This window comes from Debaryomyces hansenii (assembly GCF_000006445.2).
Source record: "Debaryomyces hansenii CBS767 chromosome E complete sequence".
NCBI classification, from domain to species: domain Eukaryota; kingdom Fungi; phylum Ascomycota; class Pichiomycetes; order Serinales; family Debaryomycetaceae; genus Debaryomyces; species Debaryomyces hansenii.
The window spans coordinates 1,409,651-1,434,851 of record NC_006047.2 but is presented as its reverse complement, the minus strand read 5'-3'; the positions used below and the strand labels follow the sequence as shown (position 1 = coordinate 1,434,851).

General features: G+C 34.8%; 11 protein-coding genes and 1 non-coding gene across 12 annotated transcripts; 6 read left to right on the top strand and 6 right to left on the bottom strand. All coding sequences in view use genetic code 12, as the record gives it.

Moving 5' to 3' along the window:
- Window positions 1-70: 70 nt before the first annotated feature.
- DEHA2E17644g (DEHA2E17644p) lies at window positions 71-1,411 on the top strand (the record flags this gene model as incomplete). The annotated part of the gene is made up of 1 exon (XM_460067.1): window positions 71-1,411. One exon carries the CDS (start codon window positions 71-73, stop codon window positions 1,409-1,411), a length of 1,341 nt encoding a protein of 446 aa, XP_460067.1.
- Window positions 1,412-1,497: 86 nt separating this feature from the next.
- DEHA2E17622g (DEHA2E17622p) lies at window positions 1,498-6,081 on the bottom strand (the record flags this gene model as incomplete). The annotated part of the gene is made up of 1 exon (XM_460066.1): window positions 1,498-6,081. One exon carries the CDS (start codon window positions 6,079-6,081, stop codon window positions 1,498-1,500), a length of 4,584 nt encoding a protein of 1,527 aa, XP_460066.2.
- A 119-nt stretch (window positions 6,082-6,200) lies between these two features.
- On the bottom strand, window positions 6,201-8,414 carry DEHA2E17600g (DEHA2E17600p; the record flags this gene model as incomplete). Its single annotated transcript, XM_460065.1, has 1 exon — window positions 6,201-8,414. The coding sequence occupies one exon, from the start codon at window positions 8,412-8,414 to the stop codon at window positions 6,201-6,203; it is 2,214 nt and encodes a 737-aa protein (XP_460065.2).
- A 222-nt stretch (window positions 8,415-8,636) lies between these two features.
- On the top strand, window positions 8,637-9,980 carry DEHA2E17578g (DEHA2E17578p; the record flags this gene model as incomplete). Its single annotated transcript, XM_460064.2, has 1 exon — window positions 8,637-9,980. One exon carries the CDS (start codon window positions 8,637-8,639, stop codon window positions 9,978-9,980), a length of 1,344 nt encoding a protein of 447 aa, XP_460064.2.
- Window positions 9,981-10,117: 137 nt separating this feature from the next.
- Window positions 10,118-11,986, bottom strand: DEHA2E17556g (DEHA2E17556p; the record flags this gene model as incomplete). Its single annotated transcript, XM_002770458.1, has 1 exon — window positions 10,118-11,986. One exon carries the CDS (start codon window positions 11,984-11,986, stop codon window positions 10,118-10,120), a length of 1,869 nt encoding a protein of 622 aa, XP_002770504.1.
- Window positions 11,987-12,444: 458 nt separating this feature from the next.
- On the bottom strand, window positions 12,445-12,528 carry DEHA2E17534r. The gene has a single exon. It is a non-coding gene; the product is annotated as a tRNA-Leu (tRNA).
- Window positions 12,529-13,099: 571 nt separating this feature from the next.
- DEHA2E17512g (DEHA2E17512p) lies at window positions 13,100-16,789 on the top strand (the record flags this gene model as incomplete). The annotated part of the gene is made up of 1 exon (XM_002770457.1): window positions 13,100-16,789. The coding sequence occupies one exon, from the start codon at window positions 13,100-13,102 to the stop codon at window positions 16,787-16,789; it is 3,690 nt and encodes a 1,229-aa protein (XP_002770503.1).
- Window positions 16,790-17,150: 361 nt separating this feature from the next.
- DEHA2E17490g (DEHA2E17490p) lies at window positions 17,151-19,763 on the top strand (the record flags this gene model as incomplete). Its single annotated transcript, XM_460062.1, has 1 exon — window positions 17,151-19,763. One exon carries the CDS (start codon window positions 17,151-17,153, stop codon window positions 19,761-19,763), a length of 2,613 nt encoding a protein of 870 aa, XP_460062.2.
- A 268-nt stretch (window positions 19,764-20,031) lies between these two features.
- Window positions 20,032-20,535, top strand: DEHA2E17468g (DEHA2E17468p; the record flags this gene model as incomplete). Its single annotated transcript, XM_460061.1, has 1 exon — window positions 20,032-20,535. The coding sequence occupies one exon, from the start codon at window positions 20,032-20,034 to the stop codon at window positions 20,533-20,535; it is 504 nt and encodes a 167-aa protein (XP_460061.1).
- Window positions 20,536-20,665: 130 nt separating this feature from the next.
- On the bottom strand, window positions 20,666-22,039 carry DEHA2E17446g (DEHA2E17446p; the record flags this gene model as incomplete). The annotated part of the gene is made up of 1 exon (XM_460060.1): window positions 20,666-22,039. One exon carries the CDS (start codon window positions 22,037-22,039, stop codon window positions 20,666-20,668), a length of 1,374 nt encoding a protein of 457 aa, XP_460060.2.
- A 176-nt stretch (window positions 22,040-22,215) lies between these two features.
- On the top strand, window positions 22,216-23,673 carry DEHA2E17424g (DEHA2E17424p; the record flags this gene model as incomplete). The annotated part of the gene is made up of 1 exon (XM_460059.1): window positions 22,216-23,673. The coding sequence occupies one exon, from the start codon at window positions 22,216-22,218 to the stop codon at window positions 23,671-23,673; it is 1,458 nt and encodes a 485-aa protein (XP_460059.2).
- A 54-nt stretch (window positions 23,674-23,727) lies between these two features.
- On the bottom strand, window positions 23,728-25,200 carry DEHA2E17402g (DEHA2E17402p; the record flags this gene model as incomplete). Its single annotated transcript, XM_460058.1, has 1 exon — window positions 23,728-25,200. One exon carries the CDS (start codon window positions 25,198-25,200, stop codon window positions 23,728-23,730), a length of 1,473 nt encoding a protein of 490 aa, XP_460058.2.
- Window position 25,201: the final 1 nt, after the last annotated feature.

The window sequence follows — 25,201 nt, the reverse complement described above, 5'->3', positions numbered from 1 at the left end:
CTCATCTTAAATTTTTCAAAGAGAAACCTTTTGAGCTGCCAGTTGATCAGTAGGTCTTATATATGCACAAATGAAACACCCTTTTCAAATCATAACCACAGATAAGTCTGGAAAGCATTTATTTGCTACTGTGAAAAACAACTTACAAGTTTTTGACTTGGAATCAGGATCATTACTTGGAGTTTGGATCGATGAAGTTAACAGTAATACTTCTTTGAAGAAACAACAAGAAGAAAAAATTAAGGTGTTGCAAGCGCAACAAGAAGAATTAACACAAACCAGCGAAGACACCGAACAAGAGAACACTGCGCCTTATAAGAAACAAAAATCGAGTGTTTCAAAACCAATTAAAGTACCAAAAATCCCAGTGCCTGGTCCTGGTGCTCCACCAATCTACAATTACATTAGAGCTTTAACATTATCAAAGGATGAAAAGTTCTTAATTGGGATTACTGATAGTGATAAATCAGTCATTATTTTTAGTATCGATTTTGAAAATACTGAAAACTGCCTAACACTTATTAAACGTCAAGTCTTTCCAAAAAGACCTTGTGCAGTATCTACTTCTATCGACGATAGGACAGTCGTTGTAGCCGATAAGTTCGGTGATGTTTATACTATTGAAATTGACTCAGAAGCAGCAATTGATGAGAAAGAATTATCTCCATTATTAGGCCATGTCTCAATGTTAAGTGATGTTAAAATCGCCGAACATAATGGAAAGCAGTTTATTTTAACTGGTGATAGAGATGAGCATATAAAGGTGTCAAATTATCCAAAATCTTATATTGTCAAACATTGGTTGTTTGGTCATCGTGAGTTTGTTTCGTCATTACATATTCCTGATTTTAATACAGACTTATTGATCAGTGGTGGAGGAGATGAATTTGTTTGCTTGTGGAATTGGTATAAAAATGAATTGCTTAGCAAGGTTCCGTTACGTGACTTAATTCAACCATTTTTGACTGACTCCCATTTACCTCCTGAAAGATTTCTTACTGAAGACTCCAAGAGAGAAATTTCTATTTCTAAAATATTAACGTATGTTAATCCTAAATCAAGTGAAAAGCTACTTATTGTTCTATGTGAAAATACGAACTGTGTTTTATTATTTGAATTAAAAGACGATTTTTCAATTATACATAAGTGCACATTGAAAGTTAATTATTCCTTAGTTGATATTTGTTTGGACCAGTCGTCAGGGACTTTTATCGCTTCAAAGGATATAGAATCGGGCGATGATTTATTGGAATTCTATCAAATAAATAACGATTCAAATAATTTAGAAATTGTTGATAGATCTAATTTGTCAAAAGCTATTTCTACAGCGAATAATTGTGAAGTAGAATCAAGAGATCAATTTTACCCCTTGTATTATATCAACTCTTTGAGAAAGAGAAGTGAACATTGAACGGATTGTAAAAAGTATTATATATCGTTGTATATTGTTTAACAGTTATATAAAATAATAATAACCTGGAATGAAAGAATCATTAATTAATCCTCAGAAATACCACCTTGCTTACACAAAGCGTAGAATAACGACTGTTTATTCTTCAATAAATTGGCAGGTGTATCAAACTCAGCAACTTCACCATTTTCAAGAACAATAATCCTGTCGGAATCCATAATTGTATTCAATCTATGCGCAATAGTCATAATTGTTCTGTCCTTGAATTCCCTTCTAATAGTCTCTTGTAACACGAGGTCAGTTTCAACATCAACGGCAGCCGTAGCTTCGTCTAACACTAATATGTGTGAAGGAATTAATAATGCTCTCGCAAGGCACATTAATTGTCGTTGTCCAACAGATAAATTAGATCCACCTTCTGATAATTTCACATCTAATGCAGTTGCTACTCCCTCATCTTCATTTTCTTCGTACATCTTTAACACATGGTCTTTTAAATGTGATAATTCCAATGCTTTCCAAATTTGATCCGAAGTGAAAACATCCGTAGGGTCCAAATTGGATTTAATGGTACCCTCAAACACCTGAGAATCTTGTGGAATTATAGATAATTTGTGTCTTAAATCACTTAATCCGATGGAACTAGTGTCAACGTTATCAATGCTAATATTACCTTGAAAGCTTTCAATGATTCTAAATAATGCTAAAGTTAACGACGACTTACCAGCACCAGTCCTCCCAACGATACCCACTTTTTCTCTAGGGTTAATAGTCAAGTCGATATTTCTCAATACTAGATCTAATTCAGGTCTATATTTTGTTGAATAATTATTAAATGAAATTTTCCCAGATTCAGGCCAACTTTTATTCGGTCTATTATCTTCAATAACTTCTGGTGCCTCTGGTGTCAATTGAGAATATTCTAATATTCTTTCAACAGAAACAATATTTGTTTCAACTTCAACCGTCATTCTAACAATCCAGTTAAGTGATTGCGTGACCTGCAAAGCATAGGACACCGACAAACCAACCAAACCAGCTGATAAATGACCCGATTTCAAAGTTAAGATGGATAATCCAGCTGCACCTAAAATAATAATTGAACCTAAAAATTCTAATCTAACAGCCAACCATCTATTAGCATTGATGGCGGGATGGTAGGCACTCATATTTCTATCCACTCTACTTTCATTCATGAACTTAAATCTTTCTTCTTGACCATAAGCTCTAATAAGGGAGACTCCATTGAGGGATTCTTGGAAATTTGCGAATATTGGTGACCTTGAGACAGAATCCAACCTCCTCAATTCTCTAGAGGTTTTCAAGTAATATTGCTGATAATAAACATATAACGCACCAAGAGGGAGTATAAGGAAAATGAATTGCCAAGTAGAAAAACAAATAACAATGATGGTAAATAAAACTTTAGTCGAATTACTGAAGAACATACCAAATACTCTACCAAGAACTTCATCAACTTTATAGATATCATTGGAGAATCTATTTAAAATTCTTCCAATTGGTGTTGTCTCAAAGAATGACATTGGAGCTCTCAACACGCTTATAGCCATATCATTATGTAATCTTTTAGAACCTTGAATTGTACACCAGATCCACATAATGCATGTTTGAACCAAAACTAACGCAGAACTGCCAAATCCCAATAAGAAATAAATTCCCAAATACTTAAGGATGTCTGGATTATAACCATATCTACTGTTCACTTCAGACCAATGCTTTAACCAAACGTTGGCTCCAACAGATACAAGCATACTCAACACGGTCGACACTAAGAAAATAATCACGCTGCTCGGGTTACAAGCCTTCGCATATTGCAAATAAACATTCCACTTGACTTTACCTTGCTCGAGATGTTCTTTTCTCCCCTTAGCTTCTTCATCTTCCTCTTCTTCTTCAACATCACGTTCGTCATCTGGAATTAAAGACGCATCCGACGCTCTTCGTAAACTGTCTATTTCAAAGTCACAATCAGATTCCAAATTTTCCAAATTTATTTTATCTTCATTCTCAGATTTGAATTCTTCTTCATTAGATAATTCTTCCTTCCTCTTACCAAAATCCTTTATTAATTGACGTAAAAGACTAGACTCTTGTTTCATGATTTCATCATACGTACCGTGCTCCACAATTTTACCATTACTAACCATATGAATATTATTAGCAATACTTAACACACCAATAGAATTGGTTGCTAATATCTTACATTTGGATTTTAATAATCCCAGAGGGCCTATAACATGATCAATCAAATGTCTTCCAACATGCTCATCAACAGCACTTAATGGATCATCCAATAAATACACGTCAGCTCTTGCATATACCGCTCTTGCCAAGGAAAGTCTTGCCTTCTGGCCTCCAGATAATGAAATACCCTTTTCACCGACTTCTGTTTTATCACCTTTAGGTAATATACTTAAATCAACCGTCAACGCACATGCTTTCAAAACGTGCTGATAGAATTCGGCATCATACTTATGTCCAAATAAAATATTTTCCTTAACAGTTCCATTAACAATCCAAGGGACCTGTGATACATAGGCAACTTTACCATGGAGTCTAACATCACCATCTAACTTATATAAATCGCCGAGAAAAGCCTGAATTAAGGAAGATTTTCCGGAACCAACCTTACCAACAATACAATCCAAGTTACCTTTCCTAGACTCAAAATTAATTTGGGATAAGGCGACCTTATAATTGTCATCATTTCTATTCTTAGACCATAAAAATGTACCATCTTTCACGGAAACTGCGACATCACCAAGTCTATTAACTCTTGGAGCTTTTATGACTGCATCTGTTTGTATTTCAGAACTAGTTAAGAACTTTGTTAATCTTGAAAGTGCTACTTGTGCTTCAACAATATTTGTAATAACCATAGGAACAACAGACAATGGGAAAGATAACAAATTGAACAATGCTAACGCAGGGAAAACAATATCAGTCAGCAAAGTTTTGTTCTTTTCAAATAATAAAAAGACAGAAAATGTAGAGCAACTCACCAAAAATGGAGCCAAGTTCCAAGTGAATACAGAAACTGCACCAAATACACCCATCGTCTTCAAGTTACGCAATTCCTTTTCATTTCTTACATGACTCAACTTACCTAAATAAGGATGCTCCCAGCCATACAATTTCAATGATTTAATATTATTCAAAATCTCACTAATCAACCTCGACCTTTCGTCTTTATTTTTCATTTGGCGCTTTTGAAGCTTCTTCTGGTATTTCGCAATTACTCCATTCAAAGGAATCATTATAAGCATAATACCGACACCTGCCCACATAGCCTTTCCTAATAAATTGTGTAAAGATAACAAACATAATATAATTTGGAATGGACCAGACCAAATAATTTGTAAGTTTTGAACTAAATCCTGTAATCTTTGAACATCAACAGACATTAAATTAACAATATCTCCAGTACTCGATTCTTGTTTTGTTTCATTTGATAAAACCAAGGATTTGTTGTAGATGATAGAAGTTAATGAAGTCTTGATTTTCATTCCTAAATCAAAAGCTCTTTGGAAATATTGATGTAAGCAGGCAGTCTGAGTAACTGAAACAACGAACATAGACCCCGCAATCATAAAACCTTTTGTCAATGGAATTGGATCATCTCTCTTTAATGATTCAGAATACTCATTAACAAACTTAATAAGTAATCTCAATAATTGAGGTTGAACAAATGCTAAAGAGTCCTGTAAACCCTTAAAAACACCGCCAATTAAAAAAGAGGAACCAAATGCTTTCGAAAGTGCCCAAGCTAATGAAGGTCTACTGGTTTGTGTATTCCAATAATGATTAAATGCACTCGATGTATTAGAAGACTTCAAGTTTCTAGGCAAAGGAGGTAAATCACGTTCAGTCAAATATTGGACGTAACCTTTTCTCATCAATGAGCCCATCCAATTAAATGTAATCTTAGAAAAAACATTAGCTGAATCATATGGCGAAGTTCTAACAGTAGACTTGAAAGGTATTCTTGGTTGTACAGGGAAATATACTTCTAAAAATAAAATAAAGAAAGCATTTGCACAAGATACAATTGTAATAATTGCAAAATGACTATGGATAGCATTTCTTAAGTTTAGATTTACTATCTTCCCGAGGTTTAAAATAATTTGGAACAACCAATAAAAGAGTAAGATTCCATTTGGTATGGTCGTTTTAAATTGCTCGATATAGTGTAAACCGAAACTAACTATAGTTGCAACCACATTCAAAACCAATGATAAAGCAATAATGTCCTTCCCATTATAAGTTACAAAAAGTCCTATTTGGAACGCCAATTGCAAGGCTACTAATATTAGCTTAGCATAAAATGACCATGAAACTCTATTGCTGACATTAGCCTTTACTTTCCTTAAAACGCCAATCTGGTATGTACCAGCACCAATCATTAAAATGGATGAGATACCAAATATTATACCCTGTAAAAAGCACGGAGAAATATCACTGTAGAATGGAGATAATGGTGCCCAACCATCTTTATGTGAACAGCCTAGCCACCCATGAGTCGGAAAGCTGTTATTACTAAATGCCATCGCATTCGTTGATTCCAGCAAAGATGAAAATAATAACGGCAACTGACTAAACCCAATATTGAGATGAGTCGTATCCATTGAAGGTATATCAACTTGCTCCATTTTTATCTTCTAATGTTAGTTCTACGTCCTAGCTCTTCCTTCAGTAATTTCAGTAATACTGAAAAATTCACGATTACAAATTAAAATGTTAATATCGTCGTGCATTTGCTAAATTTTATCTATCTAAATAACTTCTTCAACTTGCTTCTTTTCTTATCCTTTGTTTGTTTATTCTCCGAAGGTATGGCAGATGGACTTGAGGTTTCACTTCCACTCATTCTCTTTTGGTAATGCAGTGGGGTTTGTGGACCAGTATTAATGCCTGTAAGATCACTGGAAGCAGCTGGCTGGGGAATCTTTGGTTGGTTTGTTTCGAACAACTCTATTGGAACCTCTTTAGATGATGTCATTTCATTGTATAAGTTCAAATTGAGATCATTTATCAGTTTTACTGTATCGATGCTCTGTAAACCAATCAAGAAATCTCTTGGCTTTAAAATGGATTCGGATCCTAAGTAGAAATCTTTGTTCGTAGCATTAGACAATTCATAGATAGATCTCATTTCAGAATAGGTTACTCCACCTGCAACATAGCAAAATATCCTTTGCTTTGGTCTGTTAACAGAATTAATATTCAGAGAAACCTTATTAGATGTCTGTGCCCACGAAGCCTTGATTCTTGGGTTTCTTAAGGAACTATTCGTAGTTCCATTTTGATTACTGTTATTAGAGCTAGTAGCAGAAGCCGGCATATCATCTTCTAAGGGTTTATCACGGAAATACGGAAACCATTCTTCGTCTAACTGGTATTTTGTTGCCTTCTGTAAGACAGCTTTCAATCCTGGGTCAAACCTCGAAGTGTTATAAGTTCCTTCATTATTAATCGTATGAAACAGTTCCTTTTTCAAAGGTTTATCTTTAACGCTCGATTTAATGACCGGAAAGCCTAGTTTATGCAAATTGGTGAAACAACGTGATATAAGAGAAATAATTTGGCGATCTCTAACACCTATAAATTTCACTAGCTTAACAAAATCTGCATCGATCAAACCTCCTCTGTATAATCCGTAAATTAAAACTAGTCTCATTTTATCATTTACATGCAAATCATCTCTAGCTAATAAATCAATCAAATCATTTGCAAGTTGCTTATTCTTGACCCCTTCGAAACTAGTTCCCCCAGCAGTACAATTCTGCTCGAAATCTGCAGCAAATTCAGCCAATTTACGATTAGCATTAATATCAAGGCATTCATCAATCAAGTTTTTATGCAATGTAATTTGTTTTCTTTCTTCGTCAAACCCTTTTAAGTGTGCAACAATAAACATCAAATCACTTGAAGTAGTCGCCTTGGTTCTGTCGACCATCAAAGGGTTCTTTTTAATCAATTCGTTAATTTTGTTCATAATAAGTTCAGAACTTTCGATAATATGCAAATGCCTTAAACTAACCCAGTCTTCGTCATTTTCATTTTCTAGAGTTGCTTTGACTTCCTTCACCTCACCTTTCTCATTCTCAGATTTGAAACAATAAACACCATCACGCTCTAGACTATGTACGATATCCATTGCCATCGCTTGGTAACTAAATTCATGTAATAATGGAGCAAACAAGTCCAACGTACGATCCGTAATCAATAAGATCGATCTTGGTTTATCTTGAATAGATGGTGGCGGATAATCATGATTTAACCGAGCGTAATTATCAATCTGTCTCTGAAATTCATCCGCAAGCAATTCAGGAAGTCTAGATGCTTTATGAGTAGGATTCTGTGGTGAATAAAACCTTATCAACGGGTATTCACCTGTTAAAACCATCAAATTAACCAAAGATTTTGCTGCAATTCTGATTTGTGGCAACACCAATTCAGCACAGTTTTCGTTGTAATATATTGGCATAGAGTTGGGCGTCTTATCGTCGGCAAGAAAAACTCTACTCTCAATCGGGTGAAAGCTAGAATTAATAAAGTTAACACTTTCCCCATTATTGAAATAATTCAACACCTTCGGATTATTCATGAATTTTGGTGAGTTATACAAATGTGATACTTCCATTTCTCCCTGAACCAAAGGCAAGAATAATCCATGTCCTTTCTTGTACCTATTGGTCTCGACATCTGCTATCATACATTTAATGGTATAGGGTGTCAATTCAACAAAATAAATTGCCTCAATAAACGATTGTTGTCGACGTTTCGTATCCAACTTCTCTATGGAGGTGACAACTCGTAATACGCTATCTTTCGATATTACCTGGTTCAAGAGCGATTCAGTTCTATCATCAATGATTAATGCATATAGCGTACCTTGCGCTTGGATACCTTTAATTTGATCCAAAATATATTGTCTCTGCAAATTTATCAACGAACACGGATCTGTGTTCCTATGTGACATATTTGCTTTAGTTCAGTCTTTCTTTCAATCTGATCGAATCTCCAGTGTTGTTAAGATACTACTTCTTCCAAAATTCAGGTTGTGCTTTGATTATGTAATCGGGATAAAAGGACCCCATACGATTTTATATTTTATTTCACCATATTCAACAAAAGAACAAGTATACAATTAAAGCAATTCAAAGATAATTGATGGTATAATTGGATATAATTCAGACTATTAATGCCCATAATACCACCAAATCCAAACGAAAGTGCTAGCTATAGCAGTTTATCGCCATCTAAAATCATATCGAGAAAGCCGTCGTTTAGAGCAGATAGCTTCGATAATCACGATTCAAAACCACATAAAGCAAGCATGACATCGCCTACAACATACACACCCACAACTCATAAAACAAAAACTGTTGAAGCTCTGATCTATATCCTCGGATGGTACATTTTTTCATTATCCATTTCCATATATAATAAGTGGATGTTTGGGAATGGGCTTAATTTTAAATTTCCAATATTGGTTACCTCTTTCCACCAATTTTGCTTAATGATTCTAAGCGGGCTGGTATTATGGATAAAGCCGAAGTTGAGGCCTACGATAAATATGAAGAGCCATGATAGTAATAATGTCAATCGATCTGGTAATCTGAATTCGAAATTCATATCTTTTTTGTCTATTTTCAGAATTGACTTGTTCACATATTTAGAGCAAATATTTCCTTGTTCGCTTGCATCTGCTGGTGACATTGGGTTATCCAATGTATCATTCAAGTTCATTTCTTTATCGTTATATACTATGTTGAAGGCATCGTCACTAATGTTTGTATTGCTTTTCGGGTTACTTTTTCGTTTGGAAAAATTTCATTGGAGATTATTGGTCATCGTCTTAATAATGACAGGTTCGGTAATTATGATGGTCAAGAAGCCTCAAAACGTTGGGCTGGTTCTGACTCCAGAAGATGATCGCACTAATTTCGGAATATTGTTGGTTCTTGGTGCCTCCATGATGTCTGGATTAAGATGGTCATTTACTCAAATTTTATTGAAACATAATGACTATACGAACAACTCAATTTCAACAATATTCTACATTTCACCTTCCATGTGTTTAACATTGTTTCTATTTGGATTGGGCTTTGAAGGATGGTCTAACTTTATTCAATCCCCTATCTGGGAATTACAAGGTGTATTTGGAACAATTTTGCTCATACTTATACCAGGTATCTTAGCATTTATGATGACTTTGTGTGAATTTAAGCTATTATCAGTGGCACAAGTTATTACATTATCAATAGCAGGGATTTTTAAGGAGCTTTTAACTATTATTCTAAGTGCTTTGATTTTCGGAGACAAGTTGAGTTTTATTAACTGCTTAGGATTATTGATTACCTTTGTTGATATTATTTGGTACAACTATTACAGATTCAAAGAAAACCAAAGCAAAGAATTAGAGGGATATTCAAGCTTAAATGGCAAGGATGAAACTGAAGACGACGAAGTGTCAGTTGGCTCGTCAAAAGTGGACATAAATTCAAATTCAAAAGTTGATAGCATAGAAATGAAAAAGTTATAGTCGATCTTTTTCAAATGGCTTTTAGGAAATCGCCGACATATATATAAATTTATATCTTGTACAGTATAGAAATGCGTTAAATTTTTTTTTTTTTTGATCTAATATACATATTCATTAAATTTCTGTGCTAAGGTGAATCATAAAAATATAATACAAATGATACAGGTAGAAATTCCCACACTCAAGGATATTAATTTCTTGGATAAGTGTTTATCAAAAATGACAGGTGGTTCAACCCTATTTCCAGAATTCTTTTTACTGGTGCTTTGGCTCTCCGTTGAACTAAATCCATCAGATTCAGTGACGAAAACATTACCCGATTTAATTATGATTCCAGATAAAACTGCAGGTATTGATGGATCCCCAAATTTCGTGAAATTCAGAGGAACATATGTTAGCGTAAAATTTTCTGTACTATTATATCTAGTTGCAAAGGGGATCTTTCCCGATTGAATATATGCGATTGATTTATGAACTGTATGATTACTCGAGTATCCGCCCGTTTCAGATTCTAAATCAGCTAAAGATGTTGAATACTGTTCCGTTTCTTTGGTATTAGAATAATCCTTTTCGACCACATCAAGATTATGATTTGACTTAGCCACCGCGATTTTTCCCCCTTCGTAATCGACAGCTAAATATATGGCCCTTAAAAAAGGTAATCCCAATGCAGTATAACCAGATGCTGAACTCGGTAAAAAGCTTAGATAACAAGCTTTTTTTCCTGTAGTAAACGTTAAATTCCGGTTATTGTAGCTTGCAGAAATCAAGAAGTCATCCAATGGAACTTTAACACTTAAGTCACCGAATTTAAAGTTCATAGTAGCATTTAAATTTGAAATCTGGTCACACTGCACCACCCATCTATTAACTTCACTGCTATAGGATGCATTTGTTTGTATTGCTAAATTAACAATCATGTATAAAGGCAAGTAATTAAATACTGTCCTAGAATCTAATAAAACCGGGAAATTTTGTGCATCAGATTTAAGTGAAAGAGTTCTATGAGTATTTTGATTTTCAACTTCTACGTCAAAAAGCGGTAAGATTGGCAATCTCAAATTGTCTATCCCCATGTCTTCCGCTGAAGATTGCGAACCTTCATGATCGGGGATATCAAACTCAAAAAAGTCTCCAGAATAGTATTTAGTGTCAACCACACCGGGAATTAATTCAGCCATCGCATTCTTTGGATTAGAATAATTATTGAACCAAAGCGAGTAGCCAACTGAGCCAATAACATCGTTTGCAACTAATGAATCTAAAAAGCCTGAACCAGTAGGGTTACCAGCTAAGCCCAACCCACCAACAAATACATTGGAATCCACTGCATTTACAAATGTAAAATCCCTTATAGAAATCTTCTTGTTGCCTCCAATAATAAACGAGATGTTATTAGTAGCAAAAACTCCATTAACATTAATACTATTCAAGTAAGGTATCGAGTAAGGCTGGTTATTATAGATATTTGGCTTTGTTGGGCTTGCCATAGAAACCGAATCATCAGATGCCATAGTATAAACACCTTGTTGAGCGCAAGCAGTTGCAACATACTCTGGTGCATCCGTTACCAGCACAGGCAAAGAAGATCCGAATTCTGAAACTTCAGATGCAATCCACTCGTCTATGTAGCTGCATTCATAGAAATCGTTGGTATTCATCACCCATACATCCGGTTGTATTAAATCTAATCGAAGACCTAATTCTTCATCTCCCACATTCATATTGGCATCATAGTAAATTCCATTTTCTGCAATTGTAAAAAGAACCTTAACCAATTCTCTATCATATGAATCTTCTGTCTCGCGACTCATTGGAACTGGGGTTTTAGTCATCGTTGTGGAAGTAGTAGTTGCAGCTCCATCGTCTAACGTGATTAGATCCAACGTTAGTTTTACTCTAGCATTAGTAGAGCTAGAAGACGTTGATTTGGATTGGTCATCTCCATAAGTCATATGTAGGCTTAAGAAAAACCATAGCAAAAATGAAACAGAAAAAAATCTCATATGGTTGTGTTTATTATTATCATTCAGATACGATGCTTGATACGGATCAATAATTTTCTGTTAATTTCTACAAACTAGCACACTAAGAAGTCAACTAACAATCTAAACCTGAAAACTCTATCCACTGACTGAAAGGGTTTGTTAATATCCGCAAAATATTGCAAAAAGGAAGTATTTTATGAATATCTTTCTGATATTTTATGGGTTCGATATATAAAAGATTAAAAACTAAGGAAAATTATCAATGAAGATCCGGTCAAAATAACACAAAACCAGTTAAGCCGATATCATATACGTATAGGGTTATTTTTTTATCGTCAAAACCCCTATTTTACTTAGCCATAGTTCTCCAAAGTTGACAATCATAATATTGGAATTATTTGTTCAATTATCGAAAAAAAAGAACTCTATATACATCAATAAGGGTATCATTATACCTCAGGATATAAAAAGAATAATGAAGGATGCGAGGTTCGAACTCGCGCGGACAACTGTCCAGCAGATCTTAAGTCTGCCGCCTTAGACCACTCGGCCAACCCTCCATTTGTGAAATCTTAATTCTTCATCTACCTATAACCTTAGCCAACCTACAGCCTTTTAATATTTCACAATATGTCGTCATAATCTCCAGTATTACTTAGTCTATATAGCATCTACATGACTTAACTTACTTAGAGAAACCTAGTGTTTGGGCGTATGCAGTTACAAACCTGGGCTGAAAGGATCCAACCGAACAGACTAAGAATGAAATTTTGATGTTTCCTGCATATACCTTGAATTGATATTTTCTAAGAAAAGCTTAAGGTAAAAGAAACCGGGATTGTAAGGCGGCAAGCAAATTAGACATAGGTTTTTATCCATAGAATTCTTGTATCAACTCAAACATAGTAGGTAGGGCTACTTTTGCATTTTAAGGAATTTAGACAAATTAGGAGAAGTTAGAGTGATATAAAAAAAAGCCTACAAAAAGTATTGTGTTTTAGTTATTATTAAAACAGCATTACCTCTCATATCAATTTTATATACCTAGGTACTTTATGGATATTGTGGAAGGGAATAATATAGCACTTGAGACAGTACATGGTCGCTGAATTAAGATAATATAGAATTAGGATGAAGCGGCTTAAAATTGGTATTAGACCCCAATTAATTATATTGGTGTGTTTTTCATCGTTGTTTTCCCTTTTAATATTGGGAATAGTGACAGGAGTATATTTCAGCTCGAACTTGAGTGATTTGCGGGCAGAAAGATTAGAAGTCATATCACAGTTGAAGACCACCCAAGTTAAACAAGCAGTCGAGTATGTTTTTTATCAAATATATTGGTTAACAACTAAAGAATCCATATATGCACCACTTTCATCTTACAGGGCAGGAAATAATACCAAATCAGTATTCACAGGATCTACCACTGCGCTAGATCAGTTCCTAGCATCATCAGAATTGTTTTCGGCAGCTAGACTATATAATTTAGATCTTGACATAATGGCCGAGAGTTATAATAATGTTTCTATGGTCTCGAATTCAACCATGGGTGATTTGTTTCCGTTGGATGTAGCAAGTGCAACACGTCAATTTTCGACTTCAGGTGTTGATGAAACGAGGTATATAACTGGACCACAAAGTAATTCATCAGATCCTTCTAGTTCATATTTCATGGGGATAACTTTGCCCGTGTATGCCAATACTTCGATTCTATTGACAGATCCTTTAATTGCAGGTTATTTGACTGTTGTAGCCAGCGCAAAAAATATACAACTTGCAATAAGTGATACAAACACGAATGATGGTACAGATGACTATACAGTGGCATTAATAAGACCAACATTTAAGGCAAATACATCTAGCGCATCAGTGCCAACTGAGTTTGAAACAATTTTCCCGGTAAGTAAGGATGGTTTATTACCGAACCATAATTACACCATTGACTCGGCTCCACTGGTAGAAGAAGCATTACTGAAAACTGCTGGTTCTTCCACCAATGTTAAATCTTATAATGGTGATTCTGTCGCTATTGGATACACCCAAATACAGTTAGATCCCCAATTATATTGGACAGTCATAGTGGAACAACCACGATCACAATTCTTAACTCCTGTTGTAAAATTAAGAAACATTATTATTGGAGTTGTAATTGGTACAGGAGTTTTTATGTGTCTCATTACATTTCCGTTAGCGGTATGGTTTGTGAGACCCATTACAAAATTGAAAGAAGCCACAGAATCTATCACCAGGTCCAAAAAAAAGAAAAATGCTAATGAAAAAGGATTGCCGGATAGTTCGCCTGTTCCACCTTCAATGCATCCTAATAGTGGCGCGTCAAGTAAAAGAAATAGTGTTATTTCTGATGTTACAAACACCTCATCAGTTTACTCAACTGCTATTAGATTACCCACAAAGATATCAAGCTCTAAGAAATTTTTCAAAGATGAATTAACAGAATTATCTGAAGCATTTAATATTATGACAGAAGAATTAGATAAACAATATACCCATTTAGAAGATAGAGTTAAAATCAGAACGAAGGAATTAGAAGCTCTGAAGATAGAAGCAGAATCTGCAAATGAAGCAAAAACAGTTTTTATAGCTAATATCTCACACGAATTAAGAACGCCATTAAATGGTATCTTAGGAATGACAGCTATTGCGATGGACGAGAATGATCACACAAGAATCCAAGAATCCTTGAGATTGATTTACCGTTCTGGTGAACTATTATTGCATATTTTGACAGAATTATTGACGTATTCCAAAAATACTTTAAACAGATCGAAATTAGAGAAATCCAATTTTCAAATTCTAGAGGTTGTGTATCAAGTGCAGTCTATTTTCAGTAAATTAGCGATGGATCAAAGAGTGCACCTCAACATTTTATTAAAGCCTGACATAATTAGAAAATTAGTTCTATATGGTGATTCAAATAGGATTATTCAGATCGTAATGAATCTAGTATCCAATAGTTTGAAGTTTACACCAGTTGATGGTTCGGTTGATGTTTCTTTCAAACTTTTGGGTGAATACGATCAAGTTAATTCAGAAAAACAACAACATAAGAAAGTTCATGTTTTGAGACACACTAGAAAATTTGCAGACGATGGTCCGATATTATCTAAAAAGGTTGATTCCAATTATGACAATGGAAATCCCGATACATCTGACGAATACAAAGAAAAACACTCCAGCGACAAATCTTCTACCTTTTCGGGCAAGGACAAGACTTTTGATACAAACAATGACAGTTCAAGTATATTGACATTGTCAACTGCCGAATATGAAAACACAATTTTCAATGCACAATTCAAACAAAATATGATACCCAGTCAACGAAGATTGTCAAGTGTCTCGACCAAATCTAATCTTCAAGGCAGAACATCGGCAGACCAATCGATTCATGACATCAGTGGTAGTCATATGGAAAATATGAATGAAACCCTGATCTCTAATGCATTTAATGAGACCTCCAGTATAGGTTCGTCAAAAGTGGATGGCCACACAAGAAGCTATACAACGGCTATTTCACGTAACATAACAAGTGGACTGTCTCATCAAGGTACAGGAAGCATTAGCTCTAGCTTTTCAACTAATGAAGTCATCAAGGAAGATAAGGTTTATAAAATCAAAAAACTATATGAGCCTAAAACTTGGGCCATTCAAATTGAGGTAACCGATACGGGTCCAGGTATCGAACCTGCTATGCAAGAAAAAGTATTTGATCCATTTATCCAAGGAGACCAAACATTGTCAAGGAGCTATGGTGGTACTGGATTGGGTTTATCTATTTGTAGGCAATTAGCAGAAATGATGAATGGGACTTTAACCTTGAAATCAACAATTGGCTCAGGATCGACATTTACATTTATTGTTCCATTGCCTCAAAGTGGAGAAATAATGGTCGACGAAGAAGATATGTTCCAGTTTTGTGAAGACGAATTTAATCCTAAATCTAAAGTTAATAGAAAGGTTGCATTTGATATTGAACCCGAAAGTGACCAATTTAAAGCTGCGAATACATCAGACTTAAATTCTAAGGCAGTAAGCTTGATTGATGAAAGTGGTGATGATAATTCTGGTAATAGTGATTATATGCGAGATGTAAAAGATGGCGGAGAAGTTGGTCAAATAGACAGTTCACTTAATTGTATTGAGACTAAACCTGGTCCTGATACTGAAAGAAAAGGTGCAAATGACCAATTATTAAATGGCAATATTACGCAGTTAATCAATGGTATTTCAAGTGGTTCTACAACGCCGAATCCAGGTAGGAAAAGAGATTTAGATTTACCAGGATTGAGCGATTTTGAAAAGCCACACTTACTCACAAAATCTTCAACAGGAACGGCTAGCTCTCAAGGAATCGAAGGAGCGACAACACCGAATAACGTTCCAGACGAATTGTCACATTTAAAGATCTTAGTTGCTGAAGATAACATGGTTAACCAAGAGGTTATCAGAAGGATGTTAAAATTAGAAGGATTCACAGACATTACAATGGCCTGTAATGGTGCAGAGGCAATCGAATTAGTAAAGGATATTAATGAAGAATCCGGGCTATTCGATCTTATTCTAATGGATGTTCAAATGCCAAAAATCGATGGTTTGTTGGCAACAAAGAGGATCAGAAATGATTTACAATTTAAGAATCCAATTATAGCTTTGACTGCTTTTGCTGACGAAACAAACGTCAAAGAATGTCTTAATTGTGGCATGTCTGGATTCTTAGCCAAACCAATCCGTAGGTCTAATTTGAGAAAAATTATAACCGAGCTCAGCCCTACGTTACAGCCAGAGAGTGCTCAAGCTTAATCATAAGGCTTGTTAACCAACTTCGTGGATGATAGATGTATGTCGATTTTAACCGATTTATCTTATTCTAAGTGACTATGCAAAGTAATCATTATTTCATTCTCACCGTGTACACTAATTTATTTGTATTTTATAAACCTATACATAGATATCAAAATTTGTATAATTAATTCATAATCCGCATATAATTTTTCTAATTAGAACAGTAGTCTTAAACACAAAAGGAAATAACCAGCCATTTTTTCTATGTTTGCATATATTTGATTGACTATTATTATTTCTTATTATTTATTATTACTCATCGGTATATTCATTCTATAAGATATATTGTATAATTAATCTTCCATAATTATTGTGGAATATGATAAAATCGGAGTATAACCACTCCAAGAGTGTTAAAAGTGAAAAGGACGAATATGATGTTGAGCATCATGAAGAAATACCTAATAAGAAAGGATTTATGGATAATGGGTATAAGAACTTGTTCTATGGAGGTGTCTTGCTAGGCATATTGGTTTGGGGTACAGCATTCTTAATATTAACAATATCTAGATTTCAACAAAACCAAATAGCCACATTACGAATAGAAAGTTACTTAAAAAAGATTTCACCTCCATTATTGAATAATGGTAGTGATAAGCAACTAAACTTGAACAGGCCGCTTTCTTTTGATAACGGTAATAAGGTGTTATTAAACTTTTCAGCCGTACGGGATGGGTTATTCAAACCGCACTATAAGGAATTACAATGGATAAGGGAGCCGGAATCTATCAATAACGACAAGGGTACCTATGTTTTGAAAGAAGAGAATGAAGATGATACTAGATATCTAATTAAGTCTATTATTGATTCCGGCTACCAGTATACTTTGTACAACGATTCATCGTTTCAATATAATAACATCATATATGACATAGACAGTTTAACAGCGTCGCCAGATTTAACAAAAGCTATTCTTAAAACCAACACTACCCAAAACTGGAGACATTCATCGTTCGCTATATATTGGACTTTAGATGTGGCGTCTAATAACATAAAGCCAATATATAACGAAGAAGATAAACTATCAATCACGAGTTGGTCGCCCACTTCGTCGCATGTGGCATTTGTTTATAAACAGAATATTTATATTAAATATCTCCAAGATGGCTATATTGAACAGGTTACGTTTGATGGAAGCTCTGATGTTTTGTATGGCATTCCGGACTGGGTTTATGAGGAAGAAGTTTTTTCTGGTGACAGCGTTTTATGGTGGTCTCCAAAAGGTGATAAATTGTCGTTCTTGAAAACTAACGATACTTTAGTTCCAACATTTTCCATACCGTATTATGTACAAGAGAATTATGAAGATTACCCTGAATATAGAAAAATAAAATATCCAAAAGCTGGTTATGCAAATCCTGTTGTGGACCTTGTTGTGTATGAATTAAATTCTGTCGCAAAACGACTGACTGATAATATTAAGGTTATGGGCTTTGATTTAAGTGAAATTGAAGACAGGCTTATAACTGAGGTTATTTGGGTTTCGGACAATTTCCTATTGGTAAAAATTAGCAATAGAGCAAGTGATGTGTTAGAGATTTATCTTGTAACTGCTGACACTAATAAATCTAAGTTAGTTAGGAAGCAAAATGCCAAAAATTCGTGGTTTGAAATCACATCTAATACGTTGTACGTTCCAAAAAACCAGTCTTTGGGTCGTATAAATGATGGTTACATTGACACTGTTGTTATCGATGGTTACAATCATTTGGCATACTTTTCACCTCCTGAAAATCCTGATGGAATAGTTTTGACCAAAGGGCAATGGGAAGTAGTGGATGGTGTCGCCTCATTTGATTATAATACTAATGAAATATACTTCATTAGCACTTTTAAATCATCTATCGAAAGACATATACATTCTGTGAATTTATATGACTCTATTGTTAATCAACAGGAATTACCTGTTATTAAAAACGTCACCGATATTTCAAATGAGGGTTGGTATTCAGGATCTTTCTCGTCTGGGTCGAGATATTTGCTACTCAATTATCAAGGTCCAAAGGTACCGTATCAAAAGTTAATTGATTTACATGAACACACGGATATTAAGAGTATTGAATCTAATGAGGAATTGTCAAATAATTTAAAAAACTACGTAATCCCTGAAGTCAGATACAGCGTCGTCAGTTTAGGTTATGACGACATATCGGGTGAAGAAATCAAGGCTAATGCAGTCGAAACTTTACCATTAAACTTCGACCCAAGCTACAAGTATCCAGTCTTATTTTTTGTTTACGGGGGACCAGGATCTCAGTTAGTCACTAAAAATTTTGCAATCTCGTTCAGTTCTGTCGTCGCGGCCGAATTGGATAGTATTGTTGTCACAGTTGATGGACGAGGTACCGGATTCAACTCTTATAATGAAAAAATGGGATCTGACTTCAAATTTGTTGTCAGAGACAAGTTGGGCCATTTTGAACCTTTAGACCAAATAGCTGCAGCAAAACTCTGGAGCCAGAAACCCTACGTTGATCGTCTGCGGATTGGTATCTGGGGTTGGTCGTATGGAGGATTCCTTACATTGAAAACCCTTGAAACCGACTCCGAGGACCATATCTTCTCGTATGGTGCTGCCGTTGCTCCAGTAACAAAGTGGAAGCTTTACGATTCTATCTATACAGAAAGGTACATGAGAAAACCCCAGGATAATCCACAGGGTTATCAGATTGCGTCCATACACAACGTCACCAACTTTGCTAACGTAGACCGGTTCCTTATTATGCACGGTTCTGGTGATGACAACGTCCATTTTCAAAATTCTTTGAAACTTATTGACGACTTCAATTTGGAATCAATTGAAAATTTCGATTTCATGGTATTCCCTGACTCTGACCACTCTATAAGGTATCATAACGGAAATATCGTCGTCTATGACAGACTTCTAGAATGGTTAAAAAAGGCCTTTACTGGTCACTTTGCACGTATATAGACGAATATGTAATATTATTTGTAACATTAATGAACAATCTTAAGACCATATTATTCCCTCTAACGTTATTGAGACTTTTTTTGCGTTTCCTTCTGGTTTAGGAAGTTAACTTATTTAGGTCGGGTAATAGATCTCGTATTGTAGGAGATGCTTCATTAACATCCATGATGCTCACGTGCGCTGAAAAAAAAATTTTGTCTATATAAAATCAATTGGAAATTCCTGAATAATTTCCGTCCAATCTTAGCAAACAACATACGATTGCAATATGATTATTTTCACTGACGTTATTTCTGGAGACGAGTTATTATCTGACGCTTACGACGTCAAATTAGTTGATGATGTTGTCTATGAAGCTGATTGCGCCATGGTCAATGTCAACAACGGCGATGTTGATATTGGTGCTAACCCATCTGCTGAAGAAGGTGGTGAAGATTTAGAAGATGGCACTGAAACCGTTAACAACGTTGTCTACTCCTTCAGATTACAACAAACCTCTTTCGACAAGAAGTCCTTCATGACCTACATGAAGGGATACATGAAGAGAGTCAAGGCTCACTTAGCTGAAAAGAACCCAGAAGCTATTGAAGCTTTCGAAAATGGTGCCAAGACCTACTTCAAGAAGGTTGTCAGTTCTTTCGGTGACTGGGACTTCTACACTGGTGAATCAATGGACCCAGATGGAATGGTTGTCTTATTGAACTACCGTGAAGATGGTACTACTCCTTACGTTGCCATCTGGAAACACGGTGTTTCTGAAGATAAGATTTAAGTTCGCGAACCATTACTTCTTACCTGTTTGGTTTTAGTTACAAATTTTAGTTCTAGCCTATGAAATATATTTTCGTATCTAATATATTGATAATTAATTTCGTAAATCCTATTTACAAGTTGTATTGACTTCAATTTGAATCAGGAATGATGCAGAGACATACATTTTCAAGAGTGATTTCCTTTTCAACGTACCAGAACATTTCTGTATGGAATCCTAATGGATTAACTAGAAGGTTCATGGCAAAAACTCTACTTTCATCAATTAATCTACGTGCAACTAATCCCAACTCTTCTCTTTCCTTGAAAGTTAATCCACTTATGTGCTCTCCCGTACTTTCTTCATTGGTGCCATCCCGTTTACCGCAAACAGCCCATGAGACTATTTTTTTCAAAATATTGAATGAACTCAATGAACGAAATCCTTTGCTTTGTAAAAATGCTCTTGATTCTGGTAGTAATTGATCATATGCGCACACATGCCTGCAGCACATTGCAATTAGAAGCCCGCCGAATTTATCACTGTTTCCTTGTAATAATGACGAATTAAGTAACAGCTTGAAAGTCAAGTCTGTCGCTGCCCCACATAAATGCTTTGAAATGACAACCACATGTTCTGGGTCTATATCTTTTAAAAATTTATCAACATGCAAGTCTTTAATGTCTATCTTTGACCTTTTGGTTGTGATATTTACCTCAATGGTATTTTCTTTGGCATCTTTTACTATTTTGGAATCCATTTTCATTCTATTTACACCTCTGTCGATAAATCCGTACCCATATTTTGATTTTCCAGCTAAGTCTTTGACTTGTAAGTCTTCTAGGACACTCAAATTAACAAATCTTGATAGTTCTCCTTTTCCACAGCCAAACTCTAAATAAAATTTATTTATATCCAACAACCCTCTCTTTTTCATATTCCCTATCAACGATGATTGTTGTATTGCATGCTTCTGGTTAGATACTTCAGACAATCGATTCTTTAGCCCACTATGTTTACTAATACTAAAACCTAAAGGTTCAAAATGGTCTTTTATATTTCTCAAGATAGGTATATACTTTTCGTATAATTCTTTTTCATTGAGATCATCATCCTCATTATCATTATCATTACCATCATTCTTAAACGAGTCTTCTGTAATGTCCACTCCAAGCTTCGTATTGAGATCTTTCTCGTACCATATTTCTTCGTTTTCTTTCGGCTTTGCATTACATTTTTTTAAATGATTAGTCAAATTTTTGCTCCACACACTATGATTGTTATCTAATGGGCATGGAACTCTTTCACCTTTATCTGGTTCATTATTATCAACTAGGTGCTCGGAGCAATATTTGCGATCTGCTTTCCTTTGCATACAACATCTTCTATTCTTTTTAGCTATAAAATATTCACATTGTAGGTGAGTACGTTCCTTTTTTTCATGTTTATTTAACTTTCTTCTCTTTTGATCTTTGGATATTTCATCAGGTTGACTTGCTAGCACTTCTTTATCTATATTAGCCATTTTGTTATGCCTGACGTTTAATGGTCCATAATTTTTCACAATCAAATTGAGCAAAGTTTATGATCGCATCAAAAAAATTAAATTTAGTCTCATCTCATCTAGTTCAATAATTATTTAATAGTTTGCAATAATAGACTAAATAAGTAGAGATTTACTTTAGCATAAACTATTAGAGTATGTGGAAACTAGATTTACTCGAAGCGAAGTACCACGGATCAAACCCGAGGTTTCCCCATACAAAAAAAATTTTGTCAGCTAGAAATAATAGTAAACTTTTGAAGAAATTGCCTCAATCTAGAGATGAAGCCGAAAAAGAGATATTGGCCTTGAAGGAAGATCATTTCCATAAGAAATACTATGGGGCTTATAAAAAATTAAATAAAGAAGTTAACAAGCATATTAAATCTGATCTTAATAAATGGAAAAACGTTGATTCAAAAAATGGTCTACTTGAATTTTTTGGGGCCGAAGACAGAATTCAAGAATTGATTACTTCGAAACTTATTAAATGTATTACATCTTCAATTTTGATCACTAAGGACTTGAAATCAGTCCCTCCTAAGTACATGCCATCGGATGTTTGTAGTATAATTACTGATAAGTCGCATAAATCAAACCCATCAGCATTTTTCATAAACTATTGTCAAACCAATAAAGACTTGAACAATTATATATCCAATTTATGGAATACAAAATCAATTAAGCCTTTACTAAGTGAGATTGAATGGTCGTTTAAAATGGTGAGAGGTGATTTGACTAAGTTTGAAAGAGATGCAAGAAAGAAGCTAGTCGGCAAAGACATCCAATCAGATTTTGATGAAGATAATAACGAGGATGTTCAAGATGACAGTGATGACGATATGGTTGAAGGAGATTCGTCCAAAGGTCATGAAAAAGAAATTGGAGATGATGAAAGTATAGATGCTGAAGAAATATTTGATAAATTTGCCGTATACGACAATTTAGTAAATAATTCAGATGATGAGGAACAAAAGTTTGATTTAGATCCTAATGTTAATTATAATGAAGTGACAGATGAAGAGTCTTCTGATCTGGAAGATGACATAGATGTAAGTGCTGGTAATTCAGATGACAGTTTCTTCGAAGATGATGTGCGTCAAGAAGCCAAGACCTCAAGCAAACGAGAATATAAGTTGCCAGAATTAGCCAATGGTTATTTTTCAGGTGGTTCGGATGATGAAGATGATGAAATTGACAATGATAAAGTTGTGAAAGAGGCTACCACTCAACGCAAGAATAGAAGAGGTCAAAGGGCAAGGCAGAAAATATGGGCCCAAAAATACGGTAAAGAAGCCAAGCATGTTAAAGAAGAGCAAGTAATTATTGCGAGTGAAAGAGAACGTAAAAGATTGGAATATGAAGAAAGATGTAAGAAAAGAGAATTAAAGGCTAAAATAAACAGTGCACCTACTGGTTCAAATACTGCCCCATTGGCGGAAAGAAGACCGAGAACTAACACTGAAGATCCAGTTGAAAAGCCTGTTGAGATCTCTAAGCCTGTTGAGATCTCTAAGCCTGTTGAAAAAGAGCATCCATCTTGGGTAGCTAAGAGGCTCGCTGAAGAAAAGCAAAAGAATGCCAGATTTCAAGGTACGAAGATTAAGTTCGACTGAATCATATATATATATATATATGTATATTTTGATTTATTAATGAATAGATATAACCTATAATTTTTCATAATTTATTTTAAAATTCGAAAGTAATTCTTCTTCTAATATTTCATTACAAACAATGGGTGTCATTAATTCCAAGTGATACTCACATTTCTCTGGCTCTCCAATCGAAATTAAATCATTGTTTGGACCACAAATCATTTCAACAATGCCTGACCTACGCGGGCCATTCCAACATTTTGCACCTTGATCGTAAATAAGTTTGTTACCTTCAATTCTAGAATACCTACCGATCAAAATACTATCTTGGTAGATCGAATCCAAAAACCCAATGTTGTAAGAATATCCTCCAAGACGCTTTTTAATCCACTGTGACTGTACAGACCTTAAGATGTCGTCCTTTCCATAATCTTTGTCCAAATCTTCATTGATTTTTGCAATTTCATTCTTTAATGATTCAACATCCTCTGTTTCAGTGTGAACAGTTGTCTCCTCTTCTTCATCGCCCAAGCCTTTGTCTTTTGGACTTTCCATAAAAGACTTCACAAATGATGTATAATAATAGTGTATCATATTACTGATTCCAGGATAAAATATATCCACATTTTCATTTTGAGTATTATACGATAGTTTCTCGGACTCTTCCGTTAAAGAGGTTAATACCTTTATTGAGCTTGTTTGAAATTCCTCTTGTTCGTCTTTATTTGAAACATAATCGCGAAACTTATTGACTGTGTCCTTTACAGCTAAGTCATTAAAATTGGGATTATAATTTTTAATCAAGCTAGACAATACACTTTCCAAAAAAGCAATATTTTTTGAGTAATCTTCTAGTTTGCTTCTTTCTAATTGTATGCTCGTTTGTAATTCTTGGAGATAAGGAGATAATTTTAAATAAACCAGTTGATCGGGTGTGTCTTCTTGGGATTGCGATTCGATCTCTTTATCTTTTGATCTAAGGCTCGATTCTAGCTCTTTTTTAAGAGCTTCAACTCTATTTTCCGCGTTGGCTCTCTTCTCTTGTGCTATGGAAAGAAATTTTTTCTTTTCTGAAAGTGAAATATCCATTTCTTCGTTCGTGGTTTGTACGTATGTAACATATTGTTGATGAATTTCGGAACATTTATTTTCACATCTACCAGTTAGGTATTCATCAGATCCATCACAGCATATCTCATAATCACATACCCCATCATTCAATTTAAAATTTTCTAAGTGTCCAGGAATATGGCCCTCATTATGACAATAGAATTTTCGACTGGTGTCATATGGGCATGCGTTTGTTCCTGGTTCATCAGACCCATCAGGACAGTCACAATAATTGTCATTTATTTGATCATAATTCAATACTATCTTAGGATCTCCAAGACAATGCCAAGTTTTCTCTCCTGTTTCTTGGTTGACTATTGGGTTATAAAGATCTTGTTCATTGGGTGGTACACCAATAATTTTTGTTCCCCCAACTACTAAGATGTTCTCGCATATAGATAACAATGCAACAGCAATTAATAATTTTGGTGACATT